The sequence below is a fragment of the Eurypyga helias genome, unplaced genomic scaffold (assembly GCF_000690775.1).
Source record: "Eurypyga helias isolate BGI_N326 unplaced genomic scaffold, ASM69077v1 scaffold2330, whole genome shotgun sequence".
Taxonomy (NCBI): domain Eukaryota; kingdom Metazoa; phylum Chordata; class Aves; order Eurypygiformes; family Eurypygidae; genus Eurypyga; species Eurypyga helias.
The window spans coordinates 46,864-58,699 of NW_010224908.1; the positions used below are offsets into that span (position 1 = coordinate 46,864).

The following is an 11,836-nucleotide window of genomic DNA, read 5'->3' on the forward strand; positions in this document are numbered from 1 at the left end:
TCTGGATCAACAGCAATTTTACAAAGCATAAACTCTCATAGGACTGGGTGTCTTTTTCCACATAAAAATATTTCTCATGTCTTTGATGAAAAAAAAGACATTTCTTGTTTCAGCATTTTTATTACATGATGGAAAGAGTATCTACCGGCATCAGCTAAATGTAAATTAAAAATGCTGGATCCTTCGCATGATTAACCGATGAAAGAAGAGTTAAAAAAAGAATAAAAGTTACTTTAAATTACTTTTCCTTAAAAGCTGATTTTTTTTTTTTCTGAAACAAGAAATTTCAGGTGCAAGTTGAAAAGCAGAAAATATATTACAATTGTAAAAAGTTTTACATAGTTACGTTAATGAGATCCTGAGCACTGATGACTTGTTAAAATATGGCCATTGTTTGATGAGGAAAAAACAACCCCTTCCAATAAAATGTATTGTCAGAATTTTGCCATGAGCTGCTATTTAATTTTCAATTATTTTAATTGAGGTCAGTGCCAGTATCATGTTGTATGTGAATACTTCCAACAAATGTATATGGAAGCTTACACAAGAGTTTTCCCTAATTAAAAAAAAAAAAATCAGATAGCTTTAGTTTAGAAATAGAAACGGTATCTATTGAAAGGTGGGGGTTTAATTTTTTTTTTAAAGAATGCTGTGAAACAGTAATTAATAACCCACTGACATACGCTGCAGAGGGTACAGCTGCAGAATAACCTATTGGGAAGCTTGTGGTGTGGGGTTTTCAGATTTAGTCTCCTGGTTAGCAGGAGGTTTGCTGTTCCATGGGCTGTTATTTCCCAGTGCAGGTGAATTGTTGAAATCTTCTTCATCATCCATTCCATTTGCTGCATCATACTGTGTGTTCTCTAATCTAGTGATAAGCCTTTCGTCTTCATCCCCAAATTCGCCTCCCATCAGAGTTGGTTCTCCTACCACCATCACATCCTGTGAACAGCACCCAATATTTGTTATATGGAAACCTTGAGAGAGAAAAAATCAACTTAAAAAAATTATGTTAGAGAATCTGCATCTCTTAACTTTGTGATATTTGAACAACAGACTTAAAAGTTCCTGCATGGTAGGAACCAGGAGACAGGCTTACACTTTATTTCTAATTTAAATTAAAACCTCTAGCACATCTCTTAGCCGCATGCTCATGGCTCTGGATCTCAGAAACCCCAGAACGGAAAAGCAGGTAGACTGAAAACTGGGCATGATTTTAAGCAAGGAAGCAGGCTACCAAACTGCCTTGAACTCCTGCTTGAAATATCTAGCCTTCATCCTGTAATTCTTCCCTGAGCCATTTCACGTGGAAAGGCACCAGGGCGCGTCTCAGTGGCGACTTGGCGATAAGTGTGTTTTAAAAGTAGCTTGAAAGCGCCTGCGTTTCTGATCCGCAGACTTCCCAAATGTGGAGCACGGCACTCTAATAAAGACGGTAACTCTCGTCTCCATCGCCAGCCAAGCCCTTTTACGCATCCAATATACTTGACATTCTGCTACTTAATTATGGTAATTAATTTAGGTAAAGTTTTCGATAAAAACAATGTTCACACTGATTTGACAATTTGCATAGCTAATTAAGTCATTAGCAAAAACCTGCTGATTGCCAACAAGCCCTGAATTTACCATCTGTTATTTCATGGTGCCTGTCACCTAACTCCATGTAGGCAACCCTGCCGCCAATCTGTGCAGTAAGAGGACCAATCTGTCCAGCTGGTACCGTAAAAGGAAGATGAAGAGTGCTAATTATAATTACACTGATGAAGCTAGTAGTCATCAAAAACTGAAGCATGCAAGAAAGTAAGAATTCGTCTAATCGCTGCTTTAAGTACAAATTGTCCTTCCATGAAAACAAGTAAACCGCCTACTGTACGCCAGTGCATCACACATTTGCTGCAAAAAACCTAACCAGCATGGGATAGAAAGGTGCAAACTTGAGATTGGAAGGCAAAGGTGCAAAGCCAGAGAGCTCGCCTGGTCTCTCTGTTCAAGGGAGAATCAGGCTGCTGTGCTAACCACTCAAGAAATAGGTGGGACGCCTCTTTTCATGCAGCTCAGGTGGCAGGGCAGCAGCTAGCGCTCGGTGAAAGTGCAGCAATTCCAGATGTCTAGCTCTGTACCTGCTGATTTAACAAGCCTTTCCAAGAATCCTAGCGAACAACAGATTCACATTTTAAAGGATCTGTTCCTCCTTACGAATGTGAAAGCATTTGTGAAAAGCAAACCGAAGAGAAACGTTTGCGTTCGGTAAGGTTTCTTTTTAATCAGGAACGTACTTCCTTCCCCATGAGACAACACAAATTAGTATTTGCACTGATTCTCGATGTCCGTCAGCAAAGGCTGACATGCTACAGAAGGATGTTTATATCACATTTTCAGCCTGTGCCATGTGAAAAATTTGCGAGTAGGTGGAAACTGTCACATGATTTCTTCTTTACATTGTCTGTATTTTTGTTACTCCATATAGCCATAAAATGTTTGGTTAAATAAAACTCACGCACAGCTTTGCAACACAGCAGTTTAAAAGACAAAGGTGTTTGTAACAGAAAGTTTGTCCTAATTTATTTCGTCCCTCCAACCAACAGACACCGTCGAGTGTGCAGTGCTGAACCAGACCTGACCCTGTTGTACTGCGGGAGCACTAATGACGAGAGAGACCTGGCAGAGGACAGCAAGTCGGGTCTGAGCGTGCGGTGGGATGCGGCAGGCCAGGGGGCCCCAGTGACTGAACTACAGAATCACAGACCGAGGTGGCAACAGCTCCTCTTACTGCAGGCTCTTGAGGGCAGACCTCACGTTCTCCCTGTTGCCATACCAGCAAGAGGTCGGCAACGTGGACGAGACTTAGAGAAGCGCATCAAAAATAACTGTGGGGCTAGAACAGCCGGCTGGGGAGGCCACGTGAAAGATTTAAGCACATATTACATCCACCAAATGATTGGGAGGGGCAAATACGCTCAACAATTGCAAGTCCTGAAAGGAAGAGGATCGCTTTAGGCCAATCCGATGAGATATAAACTAGGGGACTAGGATGACATTAAGTAAACAAAAACGTAACCCCCACTGTTAGGATAGTATTCCCGTTACTGAGAAATGCAGACTGAGGGTGAATGACCCCAGTGGAACAGTGCTAGTTTGCTGCTCAGGTCACCTAACACTGGGCTGGGCAAAATCTCGATCTGAAGTAGGAAACATTCGTGCCTCAGCGGGGAGATCTTCAATCACCTCGTAAGTATTTCCATCTCTGATTTCTCAGATTCTTTGCAAATATTATTCCTTTAGTACAATGACACCCACTGAGAGGACAGTTTGCACGTACATTTCTCTCCATGCTACTGAGTATCTCTCTCTCTCTGGGAATTAAACTACAATTACATTGAGGTTAGTGGGGTTTTCCCTCATTCTATTTAAAAGATAGATATTACAGCATTAGTTACAGGACATTTGGGAAAAAAAAAAAATTCTTGACAATCTTGCTACTTATAATTATGTCAGGCAAAAATAGTGTCTCAGGAAGCGCACATGCTAGTTCCTCCCCGGAGAGGATTCTGCTCCTCAGGCTGAAAGCTGAAGACCCCACCGAGTGCACCCCATTGAACCTCCACTCACTAGATCCCGTGCAATGACCACCAACCTCTGAGGAGGACTGGAAGTGACTCCTTTTAGAGCCCCTCAATGCTTCTCCTTAAATTGGCCAGTGGGGGTCACTGCTGTTGAATGACACAAGGCTCCATCCCTCCCAGGGTTGAGGCTGCAGCTCTGGAGTGCTCCTAGCTCCTGCTCATGGAGTGAGAAGCAGAATCCAAGAATTAAACCCTAGTCTCTTGCACGGCAGCACACACTGCTATGGCCTAGTTATGGTAGCACATATTTGACTAGATCAGTTTAAAAAAGATTTAGACTGTAGTCACTCAATCCTATTAATTTACTCTGTGATTAGAAACAACATTTTTGGTCAAGGAATGTCTCATAAGAGTAAAATATGGTTGCGGTGAAGCACTGTAAATCAAGCAGTGGATGTTTTACATTATGTGATAGAGATGTATTATTTAATAATATAACCACAAAAGCAGCTTTCATGTATATCATACCTTTCATCCTGAAATAACCCTAATTGCCACCCAAACTTAAATTGATGCATATAAACTACACACAGAGATCACTTCATACACAACTCAAATGCAAGCACTTCTATTTAACAGACCAGTCATTTCTCAGGCTTCATCTTTTTTTATACCTAGCCTCCAAATTTAGCTCTGCTATCCCCAGTTATGTAGCTAAACTTTTTGAGATTTTAAGGCTCATCCTATGGCTAAACAATGTCTTACTGGGGTCTGGAGGTAAAATACTGTGGTGGGCCGCGTAAAATTCCCCATCTCTGTGCATGCCTTTGCTGCTGTGAATACGTAGCCCTGCTCAGTGCGTTACAGTGACTAGTTTGTAGTTCAGGCCTCACAGTCCCTGGAAGTAGACAAACAGTGCTTCACAAGCCTGAGATCATGAAGAACTCCCGAAACTGTCAAGTGTATTGTTCAAGCAAGTCTCAGACTCCAAGGATTGGAAGTTGCACTAGTTTTAGCAGCCAGCATACCTCTAAGTGCTACGACAAAAGAAGAAGGGTACCTTCTCCTTCCTTCTTACGGTATTATGTTAGTGGTGATAAGTTTAATAATTGACTTCTTAGCTCCTCGGCACAAAAATTATGAACGACTGAGAGCCCCACTGCTGCCCACACCCGTGATGGTCACTGCTTCCAAGACCAAGTGTTGAAATGATCTAGAGAAACAACTGACATTTTAATTAGGTTTCAGAGTACACACTTTCTAGAGGAAAATGGTTATCTTTCACATCTCATCATAGTCCTCTCTGTTAACTTGACATTCTGGTCTTGTTTGGAATATTCTTCCTAAAGCGCAGCAACGGGAAACCAATTTGTTCACTCTCATCTCCTTATGGCTAAATCTTGGATTCTGAATTGCACAGTTCTGAGACATGGGATAATTTCTGACACTAATCTTCTGGCCCTGGAACTCTAGCTCTGGAACTCCTACATCCATTACTAACCACCTAAACCTACCCCCTGTTTCTGAAACACCTAAGAGATTGTATTGCTCCATTCCACATTAGCAGGTTTATTTATGGATTTGGCTTTTGAGGAGCTTAGGGAGAACTACAAAGAGAGATTATTGAGGTATGTAACTCGCTTAAAGAGTGCAAGGAGGCTCTAATTAAGACTCTGGATATAACAAAGAACACTCAATTTACTTAGTGGCATGTAGTGATGCTTTATTCTTTTCAACACAAACGATATTTCACTGGGTTCATGGTTACAGTATTACACTCGACAGGATCTTCATTAGGAAATGAAAGAAAAATCCACCTATTAATTTCTATGGTTATGACTGGGAGCAGCCTAAAGCAATGGTGCTTAGAGTCTGTGAAATTTGTGCATCATTGTCAAATTTCCAAATTCAAATAGATGAGACTGGATCAATGTACACATTTTTTATTACACGTAACAGAAATCGATATATAAGTGATATGGCTGTATGGAACTCTTCCAATGAACCTGCATATACCTGTAATCCACAGATCACAGTGTTCAGGTCACTGCTCTATGTACAAGGGTCTGGACTTGCAAGAAAGTTTTATTTGAAACAGAAGAATACAAAAAATGCAAAGGATTATCATTTCAGACAGTAAAGAGGCTTGAAAACTGAGCAAAGCCTTGGGAAAACACTGCAGCTGGCTTAAAATATTAGAGGAAATTAGTACTGTGTAAGTGATAATGCAGTGACCCACCCAAATGAGCTAATTTCTTTAAAATCACAGGAAAGCTGACATTAAAAAGGCAGGTTTTCTATGAACCTTGCAGAAGGAGTCTTGCCCATCTTTGCTGTTTGTCTGGATGAAAGAGGAAATTGGTAATTCCAGTTTCTGTACAATGGGTTAACGTTCCTTCCAAAGATCAGAAGTGATCGACAACGTGAACAAATCCGAGAACAGTTGAAATGACTGGCATCTGCCGAGACTAAGACAGCTGAGTGGGCTACAGCTTCTGGGTCCCTGTTCTGTCAACTTTCTTTATGGACTAAAAAAGCCAATGCATCTGTGGAAATGGCTGGAAATATTGAGCCTGCACCAATGAGAGCCCTGGGAGAAGAAAACTTCTGGTGAGAAAAATGTTTCTGCATTTGTGCTCTTGGAGAGACTTTAGTGGCACTTGGTTCTACCTCCAACACACAACAGCATGTTGCCTCAGCACTTAGGGATTCAGGATACTGGACAAGCAATAGGCCGACCCAGGCACGAGTTGTGCAGTTCAATCATGTATCACACTGGCTAACTATGTTTGTTTTAAGAGTGTAGGAAGTATGTAATATGTAGGCAAGGTGTTAAACAAGGGACTTGGGCAGGAAGAGTCATATCGACGAGGAGATGCTGAAGGTCTGCTTGAGAACTAACTGAATCACAGAAATCACATTATAAAGGAACATGAATGTAACAGAGTGCACGTGATAGTCAGAAGGGCAAAAGTTTGTATTTTATTTGGCAGGGTTGAGAAAGTATAAAACAATATGAGTACAGACTGAGACTGACCCTTTTCAAATTACGGATGAGAGGGAAGAGGCATACCCACCCACTGGCAGAGACCGTTAAGATGTTTTTGAAGACTGTCTTACTAAAGATGTAACAATGTGTCAGCACAGTCAAAGTGCTAATAAATTCAAGACAACACAAAGGGCACAAATGATACTGATTGATTAGGCTTCAGCAACTGAACTTCAGGGTGCAGTGCCAAACTGACCTATGCATGGAAATGCAACCACATCATTTCACTTTCTGGGCTTGGCTCTGTACTCTCAGTACTGTCCCTGCCTGAAAAACTGATCAGAAAATGCCCAGGTAGAGGAAATGGAACCTCCTGTTACTGAAGAAGAACATGTATGTGACAGAAACTGTTCCAACTCATTGATCCATCATTTATCAGGGTGGTGAAGCACTGGGACAGGTTGCCCAGAGAAGCTGTGGATGCCCCATCCCTGGAAGTGTTCAAGGCCAGGCTGGACAAGGATTTGAGCAACCTGGTCTAGTGGAAGGTGTCCCTGCCCATGGCAGGGGGGTTGGAACTGGATGGTCTTATGGTGCCTTCCAACCCAAACCAGTCTATGATTGATTCTATGATCAAGTTTGCTTAGCGCCATGTATGTATCTGAAGATCTGGAAGGGGAAGATTGGGTATGGGGAAAATCTCTCTGAAGTTTCAAGCTTTGTCATAGTTGATGGTACTCCAACTGCTTTCCGGTTGTTGTCCTGAATATGGAACATTTGCCTCTCCAGGCATGAAGACCTCATTAAAGAAACAGAAGTTAATGATGTGGGTGATGAATGTGGATGAGGGATGTGGCAAGTTCATACATTTGCCACAGTATACACAGCATTACTGCAGGAACAAAACTAGATAATTACTAATGTTCTAAATCAAGAAACATTACATAGAATAGAGGCTAAGGAAACATTCTCTAACTATATTATTTTACTATCAAAGAGAAACCCACATAGGAGCATAAAAGTGACAGGAAATTAGGAGTTAGATTCTGTTATGGTGGAGAGACTGCCATTGCTGGCTTGGAAGAAATCACCGGAGAAAAAGAGAAAGCTGGACTACATGACTTCATATTAATCCACGCTTGGTATGGATATGAGTTCATTGCTGGGGATCTCCAGAGAAGAAAGGAAAAATGGAACTGACACTTGCTCTGGTTATGTGAGTCACCTGGACAGAAGATGCAGTGATTTCATTCCTTTTCTCTAAAAATGCAGGAGAAAATGCTTTTAACACTGAAAATAGATTATTTCAGTAGGTATTTTTCCTACTGGACAGGGAAGTCTCATTCACAGGAAGCTCGGTGGCCAAATGAAGCTTTTGGTTAGCTGAGAACTGTCAAATGCTAGTGGAAGGTGTCCCTGCCCATGGCAGGGGGGTTGGAACTAGATGATCTTCAAGGTCTCTTCCAACCCTAACCATTCTATCATGACTCTATGAAATTGTGTTTGAGGATATCTTGTGTTCTATCGCATATAGGGGAAATCAAGCATTAACTACTGAATATTTCACTTTAAGGTAAAGTTAAGAGGAGGAAACAGAAAGTTACTGCTACCTGCAACTAACTTCAGAAAGCAGTGGCATGTCTGTAATAAGGCCCACTTCAAAGAATGCATAATTTTGAAGAAACATGGTAACATGTCTCTATTTAACTGAAAAGTGTTGAATAGTTTTACACCAAAATATCCTACTGCTAAAATTATTTTGAGTTCTGTCTACTCTACAGAGTGGCCCAACCATCAATTCCATCTGGTTTGCTATCTTTGCTGTGGGGAAGATGGGAAGAGCTGTTAGTATGTCAAACCAAACAGCTAAGCGTTCTCCACTTTGCAGAGGGAAAGAAGCATCCTAAAAATGGAACCTGAACTCCCATACAAAAGAGTTTGGACCTTCTTGCAACTTTGGTACAGAAAGCAAACAATATTGAAAAATATTGACTATGCAGCTTCCTGAAAATCAATGAAGACTAAAAATCCAATCCTCACACCATGATAAACTTCACCATTATATCTCATACGCTCAACTATCATCTCCATCAGGAAGAGTAGCCTTGACTACTTCATCTGTCAGGAGTAGCCTTTCAGTACTTGAAGTCAGCTTGAGCATCAGTGACAGTGACAGGTAACTAAGCTCAGCTACACTTAAACATAGAAGTACACATGGCTACCACTGAAGCCAACAAAAGTCGTCTCTCCAGGGAGGAGCAGACTGAAGAGAGGCAGGGGGTCAGACTCTGGTCCTACTGAACTGAACTCAGGGCAGGGAGCAGCCGAGATAAAGTGATTTTACTGTCTTTTAAACTTGGAGACAGCAGGGAACTAGCTGGTTGCTCAGTTTTGCACCTAACTGCTGTTTCTGCTTAAATATGGTTGATTATTGATCCAAGGGGTTTTCTGGCAGACACAGTCAGTGAGGCAGAGTGGCCTCTGCCACCAGGGAATCAGGTAGCCAGCCTTCTGACTGCTTTGTGCTGCCAGAGAAACCCAGAGATGCCTATATTAGAAAAAATCTGACTCTGGGGATGCAAGCCACGTGAAAATTTTAATATGACAAGGAGAAAATATGAGTGTAATGTACTGAAGCCCAAAGCTTCTGTAAACTACTGGATTGCTGAATCAGTTGCTAAACAAAAATCTTAACTTCATTTCACTGGTGTTAGTCTACTCTTTTTTATCTGGTTATTCGAGCTTCCTAGGAAGTGCCTGCTTTGTGTTAACAAAAGGCCTGTATTTGTCAGTCTTCGGAAAAAAACCTATCTGCTGATCAGAAATCCAATAAAAATCCCTGCATGTTATTCCCAAGCCACCACTTTACAGTTGCTATAATAACAAATTAATTTCCCTAGCTTTAAAATGCGTAAGCTATCTCCTTATTGACCAAGGCACACTTTGTCACAATTTGGGGTCTGATTACCCCTATATTGTGAATAAGGCAATAAATGTGATTATTGCATTGCTGGTACAGTTCTGGAAATGACTTGGTGTTTCCCTGTAGAATCAGGATGTCAGCAGTTACAACGAGCAGGGTGGATAAGCTGAGATCCATACTCCAGGGCACCTACCCTCTGCCAGTGGAGTAGTTGGAAGAAGAGATAACCTCTGTGGGGAAGTTAATTAATAACCTGTTGCACTGAAGCATCTGAACCCGGCACCGATTAGAGTCAAGGTACGAACATGGAGAGACCAGCGGTCTGCTCAGGTACGGCTGTCCTGTTCCATGGGGACTCATCCTCACTTAGCACCTGGCAGATGGAAGACTCATGCTTTATCTAAAAGCACGAGGCCAGTCTGAGTCCCACGGTCAGTGGAAGGACCCCTACTGAGAAGAAGTGGAGGTGGCCCAGGCCTTAAAAAAAATAACACCTGGTACTCAGGATACCCTGTTTGAAGGTCATTCATTAAGGTGCACGGCAGAATGGCTCCTTCACATCTCTCCACTAATTCCCCAGCTTCCACAGCACACCGGGCGAGATCGCCTTTTGCTTGTGATAGTTTAGCCTCAAGAATGCACCTTCTTTACAACGTAAAGAAAGAATCAAAGCACCGTAAGCGATTCAGGCCTAAAAGGAAAGTGAGACTTACAGGTACCTGACTTGATAGACTCAGGTTTGCAGCAGCCGACTTTTTCTTGCTGTTGGTACTATTTGCGTTGTTCCCAGCACTGCTGTTGGAAGTGCTGCTGGTAGAGTTTTTCCTTTTTCTCCGTTTGGTTGTCGGTTGTCTTGTGGGTTCTGCTGCAATAAAATGGCAAGAGGGAAAGCAAATGGCAGATATTGTAAAGTGTGCACTAAAATTATCCATAAGCAGAAGTGCTGAAATATTTTTTCATCCAGTTTTATATTCCTATGTTTACTAGTAGTACTACTACCAGTAGTATTAGGTTTAACATACAAACCAGAGGGTAATATTTGGACCTAAACAAATAGAATCTGCCTTCAATTTTGTATAACAGACTAATGAAGTTTATTCTCCCAGCATTATCTGTGAAGACATTTGAAAGCTTTTTATCAATGTGAGTATCACGGTGCCTATCGGGATGTTCAAACCGACCCTGTAACTTGCTGAAGGTCACACAGCAAGTAAGTTAGCGCTACACAAAAATCCAGGTCTTACCCTGATGTAGGGTATAGCCTCAACCAACCCAGCCAGAGGCAAAGGCTAAAGGCAGCGTTCAAACCTACTGCTGCCATCGATAGAGCATCCGAGCAATGACCATTCCAGTTCCTTCTATCTCTGACGTGGGCTTCATCTTTACAACTGCCACTCCCAAGGGAGGCGTTAGAGAGTGCTGAATGCCATTTCTCTGTGAGTCTTCCAAACTCAGACCAAATCAGGACAATTGCATAACTTTACTTAAATTAGAAAAGAACAGAGGGGCAGTTATACTTTTCAAAATTTGGCCTGGGCACCCATGTGAACAGTCTTAGATATACAAATCTTTAATAACCTAAAAAAGGAGAGAATTATTATTTTGAGGTATAAGAGGAAGGAGATTAGATCCAGGCCTGTAAATAACATTATATTAGTCTCAAAGACAATTAATTATGAATTGTAGCTGTAATTTCAGAGTCACAGCAGGAAGCTGAATTACACAAACGATGAATTCTAATGGAGCTAGTAGGCATTTTGCATTCCATCTACACATATTTTAGTACTAAATTATATCCTAGTCGTAGTGAAACCATCCGAATGGGCACATCTATAAATCAGTTGGATCAGACTGAAATCATAAAACATCAGTATCCTTTTCAGGCTTACTTTTGGAACAGTGCTAATTCGTACAACTTTCCATTGTAAGTAAATTTGAAGTAAATTTTCCCATTGTTTCTATATTAAGTTAACTACAAAATAAGCAAAATATTGGAAATGAAACATACCTGGTGGGGCCACCATTCTCTGCCATTTTTGAAACAAGCAAGTCTTCAAGCAGTCTCGAGGACTTAGATTGTAAGTTTTATGTCTTGACATCAGTTCCTGCATTGGCTCCAGTATTACACACAACTGGAAGAAAAAATCAGAATGGAATGTTTTCATCCAAGCAAAGACTCAGTTGATCAGTATTTACATAGCTGGAAAGTATATTCTTGGGGTGTTTTTACCCCAGCTAAGAAAGTATGCCTTGTACAGCTCAGTTTAATCTGCACTGGGATTGCAGGATCAAAACTCTGAATTGAGAAAACTTTTGCTCACTATTAGGTAGCTATCTTAGATATTTAAAAAAAAAAACAAA

The 11,836-nt window shown here is 41.3% G+C and overlaps 1 protein-coding gene across 2 annotated transcripts; it reads right to left on the reverse strand.

The window, feature by feature from the left end:
• Positions 1-312: 312 nt before the first annotated feature.
• On the reverse strand, positions 313-11,608 carry LDB2 (LIM domain binding 2). Of its 2 annotated transcripts, none has more exons than XM_010147097.1 (3): positions 11,484-11,608; positions 10,195-10,340; positions 313-942 (listed from the first exon to the last, which is right to left on the reverse strand). In XM_010147097.1, exons 1-3 carry the CDS (start codon positions 11,584-11,586, stop codon positions 712-714), a joined length of 480 nt encoding a protein of 159 aa, XP_010145399.1. In that variant the 5' UTR covers positions 11,587-11,608; the 3' UTR covers positions 313-711. The 2 variants fall into 2 exon arrangements, with proteins under 2 accessions (XP_010145399.1, XP_010145406.1); XM_010147104.1 differs by having other exon boundaries at positions 10,195-10,337; positions 11,484-11,535.
• Positions 11,609-11,836: the final 228 nt, after the last annotated feature.

Coding starts and splice junctions, on each gene's coding strand:
- LDB2 (XM_010147097.1), bottom strand. CDS start 11,586: ATGCAGGAACTGATGTCAAGACATAAAACTTACAATCTAAGTCCTCGA. Junction 10,341..11,483: donor GAGAATGGTGGCCCCACCAG/GTATGTTTCATT, acceptor ATTTTATTGCAG/CAGAACCCACAAGACAACCG. Junction 943..10,194: donor ACCTGAGTCTATCAAGTCAG/GTACCTGTAAGT, acceptor TGCTGTTCACAG/GATGTGATGGTGGTAGGAGA.